This window comes from Poeciliopsis prolifica, unplaced genomic scaffold (genome assembly GCF_027474105.1).
Source record: "Poeciliopsis prolifica strain line A6 unplaced genomic scaffold, Auburn_PproV2 SCAFFOLD007, whole genome shotgun sequence".
NCBI classification, from domain to species: Eukaryota; Metazoa; Chordata; class Actinopteri; order Cyprinodontiformes; family Poeciliidae; genus Poeciliopsis; species Poeciliopsis prolifica.
Genome location: NW_026562382.1, coordinates 7,835,653 through 7,846,295, shown reverse-complemented (window position 1 = coordinate 7,846,295; position 10,643 = coordinate 7,835,653). Strand labels below are relative to the sequence as shown.

Below are 10,643 nucleotides of genomic sequence, written 5' to 3'. Positions count from 1 at the left end.
GAAAAGTAACAACCAAATGTGGGTATGTATCTGTGCCGATTATGGGAATGCTGAAATAACTTTTGCGTGTGTAAAAATATGTCTTCTCTTTCTATCTTTGCACATGGGAAATGTTGTCACCTGATGCTATGCTGAAAAACACATACTGGATGATTGAAGACAAGAATGTGGTTCAGGAAGTGGTCACAGAGCTAAAATGAACCTGCAGGTGCTTATTTGAAAGTTATTGTACTGAGCATATGATGGACAATGGACAGAATGCAGCTCCTGATAATTTGGTTTACTACCTTTATCTGCATCTGTGGACAAAATGAAGGTGAGGCTTTTGGTTTTTTCAGCTTACTTAGTTTCAATGTTAAAAACTAACATTTTAGTTTTTAACTAAAATGTTAGTTTTAACATTTTAGTTAAAACTAAAATGTTAGTTTTTAACATTTTATTTGAGCATAATTGAGACTATGCACTTACGTGACAGAAATGGCAGGTTTGATTCCTTCAATTGATTTATTATTTATTTGGTTCACTGATGAGGTAAAAACAGGAGCCGATTAAAACAATAAAAAGACAAGTTTTTAGGAAAAGATTTAAATAGCTACTGGATATTTATGTTTTAATAAGCTCTAAAGGTTTTTAAAAAGTATGTTTTCTGCTGTAAATAATAAACAAACAATAGTTATATCAAAAAAAGACCTTGTAATAATTCTGTAGTGTTTTCTGTAGTGTTCATTGGAAATGTCTGGCAACGTTTGGCAATGAACACTTTATTAAAATCAAAATAAACATGAGTTGACGGTTCTTTGGAAATTCTGTAATTAAAATCACATTAATCTTTTGAAATTACAGTTTCTTCATGTGATGTGACGACTAAAGTACCAAGAGGAGAAACAAAACGTGTTTCCACTGGACAGAATTTGAAAGTCAAGTGTCCCGTCCAACACTGTGGGAAGTCATTCAATGTCGGCTGGTCTAAATTCTCTGCCACATTAGCGAACTGGGAAGCTATTCCAGATACGGAGAACATAAAAATCACACAGAAATATGACAAAGAGAATGTGATTTCATATTTAAGTTTTGAGCAGGTTTCCATTAATGATGACGGCCTGTACCAATGTACTGCAGGACACAATAACGAAGTAGTCGGCCATTCCATCAACATCTCAGTTTCAGGTATTTTTCTCCAAGATTTACCCATGAAATGCAAGAATCTGGTTCATTGTGTGAATCATATCTGTTTTCTTTTATTGCTCAAGAACCAAACAAAGGAGTAGAAAACCCTGATGATGATGCAGGTAAGAAGCTTAATGCATTTTTTTCACATTTAATATTGCAGATATTTTAACATCATTCTTTCATGCAGTTGACTCAGACAGTATTGACGACGGTCGCTCCTCACTATTCATCTTCCTGATCTGTGTTATTATTATATTTCTGATCGCTGCAGCGATAGTGTGGGTCCCCATGTGCTTTCATGGATGGAAACGTAAGACTATTAATTTCTGTAACTGTTGCATTATTTGCATCTTCAGTCCCCTTTAACTTGTTTTTTTTGTTTGTTTGTTTTTTTGTTTTTTTTTTACAGAAACTTGGACTTGCAACAATAAAAACAAAGCGGTAATGTAAATCTATTTTACATAGTAGAGTTTAGTTTGGATTTTGAAACTACTCTTTAGGTAAATGAAAATAACAAGAACTCTGAGATGGTATAGTTAGTTTCAGAAAATGTGCAAACTTTGCAGTACCATTAAATAAGATGTAATCATTGACTGAATTGATCAATTGTTAAGATGAAATACAGGCATCTTATTTAGAAATGAGAAATCAAGGGGCGTGCTGTGGTGGCGTGACCTACATTTGGAAGCCTTTAGTCCTCGATGCGGCTGTCGCGGGTTTGACTCCTGGACCCGATGATATTTGCCTCATGTCTTACCACTTCTCCTTACCCCCTTCCTGTCAGCCTACTGTCATATAGGGGACACTAGAGCCTGAAAAAAACCACCTAGAGAGAACAAAAATCAAGAAGAATAGAAAAACTCTTGAGTTGGAACTCAAAGGTATTAATATTTGTTTGTAACACAACAGGAGTCATAAAAAACAACTTCACGCTTAACAGTCTCAGTGTAATCAGTGGTGTGTTCAAATGCAGAAGCGTTTACTTCAAGGCTTCAACTCATGGTAAAGACACATCAGCCCTCTATCTCTACAGAAGGTTTTGGTAGATTTTAGGTGAAACATCCGAATCCAGGTGTTATTGTTGGATCCGTTATGATATAAGGGACAAGAAAGAAGAAGAGAAAAACCTTTCCACTGAGAGTTTAAGATCATCTTGACTTTCTTCACCTTGAAGTAATTGTACAGTTTATCATCTTCATGTACAGTAAAGTTTTTTATTTTTATTTTATTTGCTTCTTGCAGAAAATATCCACACATAAGACACCGGAATCAAGGGCCCCTTCTTCTCCCAGCCTGAAAACTCAGATTTCAGTTCTGAACGACATCTATTCTTCATGTAAACCAGGAACAACATCACCATCACCTGCTCTTACTCTCACTGGGAATGCAGCAAATATAGCCGCTCATAGCCAGGCTTCTAACTGTGCAGTGTATACAATAATCAACTACCAACAATGTAGTTCACCAGCCAGAAACTACACATGTAAGCAGGATGAAAAAGCAAATTGCTGTTATCAACGCCTTAAAAGTTGAGTATTTTTCACTCTCTGAGAATAAGTCAGAAACATCCAGACTTGTGCAGAAGTATAAATGATCCACACAAGCATAGATGTGCAGAACATCAACTTATGGATTGGATGTTGGTTAAGTGACAGTACAAAAGAGGGCAGTTACATGACATGAGAGGCATAAAAGATAGATTTTCTGTGCATTTATCATTTCATGTTATAATCTCAACAATTCAGGGACTTGAAACACTGAAAGTATTATTATTTTAAACAGGTATAATATTTGCATTACTTTTACTTACGACTATTAAACATTTAAAATGTTATGCAAATTCAAAGAGCAATATCAAGAAAAAGCCCACATGACCATTCTGTCACATATTTCCTGTACAACATATTCATCAATGGCAGATGTTGCTCCTGATGCTTTTGGCAGGTCATTCATGTGAGAGAGCTTATGATACTACAGAGACTTGAGAAATGAAGAAGAACTGAAAAACTAATTTGTTTAAGACAAATCTGACATGGGTTTACAAAATTGCTTGAGCCTTTGTCCTCAGAGTGAGATGAAAGATGTGGAGGCCAAGTTAATGTGAAGTAATATTCAGTTATTGTAAAAACATTTTGTTTAATATGTAATTTAATAAGAGAATTTATCGAAGTTTAGGAAGAATTATTAGTACTGCATGTAGCTAATTTTGTAATGTTTTGTTGTCAATGAGTGTTTTATTTTAAGTTGTATGTTTATAGTTTAAGTGTCCATTTCGCAATTTATGCAAATGAGGTGTGCACGCTGTAGCGTTAACAAGGAAGAAAGGAAAGGCGCTGCTAGTTTATCTACAGAGCCACACGGTTTTTCAACCGTAGTTGTTTGTGAAGGTTAGATAAAATACAACTGCTCTTGTAAAGGATATCTCACAAAAACTGTGGAATAAATTTTTGTTTTGCATCCTTATTTCGGAGTGCTGTGGAAGTTTTTATTTTCCTCTACAAACACGCGAGTGGATACAGAAAAGAAACCTTGTGGCAACACAAAAGAAAAAGTGATACATTTTAAATTAAGTATTAAGGAGATTTTTTTCAAATTGAAAACTGAAAACTAGTTTAACATGAAGCGTGGAAAAATATGAAAAATAATAAGATTTTAGCCCTGTTCTTTATCACAGATGTCAACAATGAAGAACTGAAAAAAAATGTCTTCTACTTGAATATTTTTCTCATCAAAACATAAATACACACAGGCACACAATCAGCATCACCTAATAGTCTACACAAGATGGCACTGTTGAGAAAAAAAAGCAGTTTGTCTTGTTTCATGGAGGGCATGAAGTCTAAAAAAACATGGCAGTCTATTCACACCAGGTGATGCTTTTATGGTGTGGGAAATAGTAGGAAAAAGGAAAATCGCTTCTTCTGTTACTTGTCTGGTCAGAAACTTGTCATAACGTTTTTCAGTCAATTCCACAGAAAGTCCCTGTTTCTTCTTAAATAAACATTAATCCTAATCCTTTCAAAAAGTTTGGGTTTCATCTTGAACCAATTCTATAAAGTCAAGCATTTAAGGGATTTGTGCCCCCAGTTTTGGGGTATAAAATGTGTTGTATAGTTTGATGGTCCACATTTAAAACATGAATACTCTGAGACAAAAACAAGTCCCTCTGTTTCTGTGTGGACGATTTCTCTTAAAATGATGAGCTTGTTGGAGTTCTTGGGTTATTTGAAATTTGTCATGAGAAAAAAGTACTGATTCTGTTTGATTAACGTGTAAAAAAGGAAAAACTTTGCTGTGACTACAACATTTCATACCTAAAGTTACTGAAATACAACTCAGTCGACATTACTGGCTCTTTAGACTTTCCAGATAGATTTAAATAACATTAGCTGAAAATTAGAACCATTAAATTATTGTTTTTAAATATAGATCTAGAAACAAATACACAACAAAATAAAGCTCAAAAGAATTAGTTCTTAGACCTGTTTTGTCCTTGTCATTATTTTGAAAACATCAGACATCATTTTCCATTTATATCAACATCCCATCAAAGAAAATGCTTTGGCTCTCTTTTAGTATAAGTTGCATTTTTAACCATTAATAGATATAAGATGGTGGTTGTTTAAACATGACATTAAATGTCTTAAAATAGATATTTATCTAAAGTTAGATGTCTTTTTTGAAACAATCATAAAACTGTTGTGGCTCTACATAAATTTTATTTTACTGGACTCAGGGAAAAATGGCTCTGGATTGTAAATGGTTTAGACTTCTGGTCGTGATTTAGGTGTCTTCTCAGTTCTCGAAAGTAACCATCAGATGAAGTTTTTTTTTTTTTTGTGGTCTTCTGATCAATGTTTAACCGTGAGGTTGCACTGCTGAGCTTCTGGTAAAATGTTGCTTGTTGCAGTGATAATTTTTTGCATGTTTCTGAGTAAAAGTGACCTGAAGTTCATCATAAGAATGATCAAGTGCAGGTATGTATCCGTGTTGATCTTGGGAATGCTAAAATAACTTTTGCATGCGTCATTTTTTCTCATCTTTCTATCTTTGCACACGGGGAATTTTTTAACCTCGTGGTAAACTGAAAAACATGTGCCGGGTGGTCGAAGTCAGGAAGTGGTTAACTTGTCACAAGTAAAATGAACCTGCAGCACCTTGTTTGAAAGTTTTTGTGATGAGCGTATGATGCACCATGCAGCTCCTGATAATTTGGTGTGTTACGTTTATTTGCCTTAGCAGAGAAAATAAAGGTAAGGCTTTTATTTTTCTTTTTTAACTTTTTTTGTTTTCATTTAGTAAGGTTGTCAAGAAAGCAACAGAAGAAATTTTATTTCAGTGTGACTGAGACTCAATATTTATGTGACAGCAAAGCTGCCAGATGGCAAGTTTTCTTCAGTTAAAATGAATTAAAATAGAAAGAAACAAAAAAACTTTAAATTGATTTATCTTGTTTGTTTCACTGATGAGGTTTAGATTAGAAGTCAATTTAAATATTAAAAAGAAAAAAAAAGTATAAAAAATATTCAAATAATTACTGGATGATTATTGTTTGAATACACAAACATCTCTACATGTTTTTCAAAACTATATTTTCTGTTGAAATCTGATAAACAAAAAATAACTAAATAAATAAAAACAAATGTTTTTCTGGTATTAGAAAAACATATCTCCAGAACCTTAATATCATTTTTATTTTATTTTATATTATTTATTGGTAAAAACGTATTGCATCAGATGTCTTTTGGTAAACATGTTATGTTGTAGATGTAGTATGTTGTAAACAGCAAGAGCTTCACCCAATTTTCCAATTGGCTTTGACTTTTTGTGAGTTTAAATGAATTATCAATACTAATTACATTTCAGAGTCCTTAATTCTTTAATTTTTTTCCTTCCATGTCTTTGTTCTACCACTATTGTCTTGATAAAGAGGACAACATAATATAAAATAATATATACACGTTAGTGAATAGTTTTGTGTTTGATAATCTCTAGGTTAATGTAGACAATTTGATGAATTTTTAAAAAGTGATTCACGTAAGGTTTGTTTGTGTGATATCAAAATATTTTCATTAATAGAAACTTCTTTTGTTGCTTACATTTACAAACAAACAAACAAACCATATTTTTCAAGAAATGTCCTTGTTTAGGTCAACAAAATTGGGAATTAATGTCATATCTTGAAGTAATGAACATGTTTTTCTTAATCAAAATCAGTATGATAACATAAACTGTTCTTGACAATAACTTTGAAATCGTGTCATTAAAATTACAATAATCTTTTGAAATTACAGTTTCTTCATGTGATGTGACGACTAAAGTACGAAGAAGAGAAATAAAACGTGTTTCCCCTGGACAGAATCTGACAGTCAAGTGTCCCGTCCAACACTGTGGGAAGTCATTCAATGTCGGCTGGTTTAAATTTTCTGCCACATTAGCGAACTGGGAAGCCATTCCAGATACGGAGAACATAAAAATCACACAGAAATATGACAAAGAGAATGTGATTTCATATTTAAGTTTTGAGCAGGTTTCCATTAATGATGACGGCCTGTACCAATGTACTGCAGGACACGGTAACGAAGTAGTCAGCCATTCCATCAACATCTCAGTTTCAGGTATTTTTCTCCAAGATTTACCCATGAAATGCAAGAATCTGGTTCATTGTGTGAATCATATCTGTTTTCTTTTATTGCTCAAGAATCAAACAAAGGAGTAGAAAATCCTGATGATGATGCAGGTAAGAAGCTTAATGTAATTTTACACATTTAATATTGCAGATATTTTAACATTACTTTTTCATGCAGTTGGCTCAGGCAGCATTGATGATGATCTCTCCTCGCTATCCATCCTCCTGATCTGTGTTACCATTACACTTCTGATCGCTGCAGCGATCGTGTTGGTCCTCATGTGCTTTCATGGATGCAAACGTAAGACTATTAATTTAGCTGTGGTTCTTCTGTAACTGTTGCACTACTTGCATCTTTAATCCCCTTTAAATTTGTTTTCCATAGGAACGTGGACCCGCAACTACAAAAACCAAGAGGTAATCAGGTTTACGTAATGAATTATTGTTTAGTGTTTTGAAACTTCACATTTTCTTTAGAACAATTACAAGAACTCTGAGGTAGTCAGTTTGCAAAAAATGTATCATGTATAGTTTGTAAAGCTGGGTCATAATCAAAAAGACAAAGTCTTTTAAACAACCTTTACACCAGATGAAAGCTACGCCACAATACAGCTCTGCAAGATGCTGCAGAGCCTTGTGCTCTACAGCATCTTGGAGATGTTTTATAGTACATGTCTATTGAATTCAATTCAGTTTATTTATGTAATCTAAAAAGCACCAATTCCAAAAAAAAGTCAATTCAATCCAATTATACATACATGCGTTTCCTCGGTATCTAACATTGCTGTCATATTCAGTTTATTACTAAAGCTGGTTAAAAGGTTTGCAGTTATGGAAACACGGGAGACTGAATGAGAGTTAAATGAAAGGCACTGCGTCTTGTACAAATATCTACTCTACCTGGGTGAGCATGTATCAACAGCAGAAAATAGCTTAAGTTGTGACCATCAATCCCTCATACTGGAAATGCATCTCGTGACAGTGGAGTGGAAACTCTCCCCCTTTCTTTTGACAGAAAGAAACCTCCAGCAGAACCCGGCTTAGTCTGAACTCCCATCTGCCACAACCGACTGGGTGTTTAAGAAGCCAAAGCAAAGAATAAACAGAAGCACTAAACTAGGAAAAGAAAGTTAATGGCAGGAGAAGGAGAACATTAACTTGTTTTGGTGCAACTGATATGGCCCTCCAGGAAGGTATCAGCTACCAGATGTAGCTTCGATGAAACTGAGGGGAAACTTAAAATATCCGGAAATAATGCAGTACATGTAGATGAGAGGACAGAGAAACGATCAGCTTTTCCTCCAGCAACCTAAGCTTAATGCGGCATGTCTATGAAGATTGCTCAGAACAACCCGGTCTTACTATAAGGATTATTAAAAAGTTTATCCCATGGAGCATGAATCTTCTGTAATATGCATTTTCATTTTTGAAACTATTTGTTTCTGATGGGAAATGAGAAAGGCATGTCAAAACAAATACTAAACAGTTTAATAAGATCAGTTGCAGCATGATTTATAAAAAACAACCTGAGGCTTCAGTCAGTGGTCAGTTGAAATAAATGCAGCTGATAAAAATACTGACGGTGTTTCCATCGCTACATTAAGGCTTCAAATATTAAGACCTCTCTAGATCTAAAAAAAGTTTAGGTAGATTTTAGCTGAGACGTTCTAATGCAGGTGTCCCAGTAGAAAGAAGCAGAGAAAAACCTTTCTAGTGAGAGTTTAAGATCATCTCGACTTTCTTCACTTGAAGTAGTTGTACAGTTTATAATCTTATTATAAAGTAAAATATTTTTAAATTTTATTTTCCTCTAGCAGGAAATATCTACACATATGATACCAGAACTCCCCAAGACGATCGCCCTTTCTTCTCCCAGCCTGCGAACTCCAACCTCTGTTCTGAATGACATCTATTCTTCGAATAAACCAGAAAGATCAACATCACCTGGACTCGCTCTAACTGGGAACCAGCAGACTGTTACATACTCAACAGTGAAAACAGAAGCACCTAAAAGTGAAGTGTATGCTGTCATCAACCCCCTACAGCGTGGGACAACAGTCAGAAACTACACATGTAAAAACGACACAAAGACAAATTACGCTGTTATCAATGTGACTTAAAAGTTGAGTACTTTTCACTGATTAAGAATAACTTAGAAACATCCATACTCGTGTGGAAGCGTCATGGAACGGTGCGGTTTAAGTGTCAGTGCAGAAAGAGTTTGTGGTCATAAAGCTGTAACATTTGAAGTAGACATGAGAGCCATCAAAGGATAGTTTTTTCCTGTTTGTTCATCATTTTATGTAATTATAGTGTCAACAATTCAGGGATAATTATCATTATTTTATTTTTTTAACAAATATGTGTTGTGCATTACTAGCACTTAAAGGTTATTAAATGCCAGAAATGTTATATCACTTCAAACAGGAACTTCAAGAAAAAACACATAAAGCCATTCTAAAACACATTTCCTGTATAACATACAGAGTGTCATCATGGCCGCATTGACACAAATTTCCTAACTTGTAAGCCACAGTTGAGTGTGTTTGGCTCAAGATTACAGGAAGTAACATAGAAGTCAGACTTGCAATGATCATGTCTGGTTTTGATGCAGAGATGTTTGAGTAAGATCGGAAGAGTTGAGGTGGTAAAAGTGGAGGCACAAGGTTTCCATCCCTTGTTTAAAATAAAGATGAAGTAATACTGAGTTGGTCTGGACTGGTGGAAAGAGAAGATGTAAAGTTAGAAACGCAAAATAGACAAAGACAAGAAATTCAAGCTGGAATTCTTTTCTAATTTAGTTCATTTTTTTGTTACATCACTGTAAAAAAAAAATAAGCTGCTGCTACAAATCAAATACATTTTGGAAGCAAAGCTGTGACCTGACTTGCTCATCTTGCCGACATATAATATTAATTTGATGATATCTAACACAATGTTCCTTAATAAATCTATTCCAAGCATTCTTCTGGATGCGCTGCAACTCAATAAAATGTCATGATGAAAATACAAAAAAACGCCAGACCTTTTAGTTCCCCCAGTGGGATGCTGTGAAAGGCGAAGAGCTGAGATTACAGCTGCATATGAATTCTCCATTGGAGGAATAAACCACTGTGTTGCTGTGTGGAAAGTTTTTCTTTCAGCGACAGTGTCTGGCACCCAGAACCTCTGAGATCAAACTGTTAAAGTCTTTCTTTGTCACACAAGAAGTGCCGTTTGCATTTCAGTCACTGGTGAACAAAGAAGTCATCCTCACTGCGACAGATTGACAACGTGATCACTTATGTGATCGTAGTGACTGTTATAGATTTTTCAGCGAGGGTGGCTTTTTACAATCGCAGAACCAAACACCACCACCAGGAGCATGATCTGCCCAGCTGCATACCTCAAGCAAAATGGAGTCGATCCAAAATATACACATGCAATAAGACACACATACCTCTCCGAAATGTCTCACACATAAGTTTATTTCACACACACATTCCTAAATAAGCTGTCATACAACACACACATACAAGCTTCATATTGCTGAGGTAAGTTACGTGAGTCTAAGTCTGAGTGGTTCTAACTACATAAATCATTTCTGAAATGGTTGGCATAATGTCAAAGACATGGTGGTGTAACACGAATTCCTGACTTAAGTAGCCTGGCTAACGTAATCAAGAATTATTTCTTGTCTGTTTCCACAAGTGCTAAATTAAATACCGCACGTGCATTTTGTGCAAGAAAGGCATGGTGAAAGTTTCTGAGAGCACATGGGTGCATCTTTTTTTCATCATTCCAGAAGATCCAACTTCAGTGCTCTGGCTTAGATGAAAAAAAAAGCATCTGGCAGGCAGATTTG

General features: G+C 35.0%; 2 protein-coding genes across 2 annotated transcripts; both read left to right on the top strand.

Annotated features, from left to right (window-relative positions):
* Nucleotides 1-477: 477 nt before the first annotated feature.
* On the top strand, nt 478-3,274 carry LOC129361207 (B- and T-lymphocyte attenuator-like). Its single transcript, XM_055031954.1, has 7 exons — nt 478-484; nt 844-1,167; nt 1,251-1,289; nt 1,367-1,480; nt 1,580-1,611; nt 2,413-2,559; nt 3,239-3,274. The coding sequence occupies exons 1-7, from the start codon at nt 478-480 to the stop codon at nt 3,272-3,274; spliced, it is 699 nt and encodes a 232-aa protein (XP_054887929.1).
* A 2,077-nt stretch (nt 3,275-5,351) lies between these two features.
* si:ch211-214p13.8 (B- and T-lymphocyte attenuator) lies at nt 5,352-9,055 on the top strand. The gene is made up of 6 exons (XM_055031545.1): nt 5,352-5,423; nt 6,465-6,788; nt 6,872-6,910; nt 6,978-7,100; nt 7,185-7,216; nt 8,614-9,055. The coding sequence occupies exons 1-6, from the start codon at nt 5,366-5,368 to the stop codon at nt 8,917-8,919; spliced, it is 882 nt and encodes a 293-aa protein (XP_054887520.1). The 5' UTR covers nt 5,352-5,365; the 3' UTR covers nt 8,920-9,055.
* The last annotated feature ends 1,588 nt before the right edge of the window (nt 9,056-10,643 follow it).

Excerpts from the sequence above, each read along its gene's own strand:
- LOC129361207 (XM_055031954.1), top strand. Across the intron at positions 1,481-1,579 it reads GTGCTTTCATGGATGGAAAC|AAACTTGGACTTGCAACAAT; the intron begins GTAAGACTATTA and ends TTTTTTTTACAG. Across the intron at positions 1,612-2,412 it reads GCAACAATAAAAACAAAGCG|AAAATATCCACACATAAGAC; the intron begins GTAATGTAAATC and ends TGCTTCTTGCAG.
- si:ch211-214p13.8 (XM_055031545.1), top strand. The coding sequence starts at position 5,366 with ATGCAGCTCCTGATAATTTGGTGTGTTACGTTTATTTGCCTTAGCAGA. Across the intron at positions 6,911-6,977 it reads AAATCCTGATGATGATGCAG|TTGGCTCAGGCAGCATTGAT; the intron begins GTAAGAAGCTTA and ends TTTTTCATGCAG. Across the intron at positions 7,217-8,613 it reads GCAACTACAAAAACCAAGAG|CAGGAAATATCTACACATAT; the intron begins GTAATCAGGTTT and ends ATTTTCCTCTAG.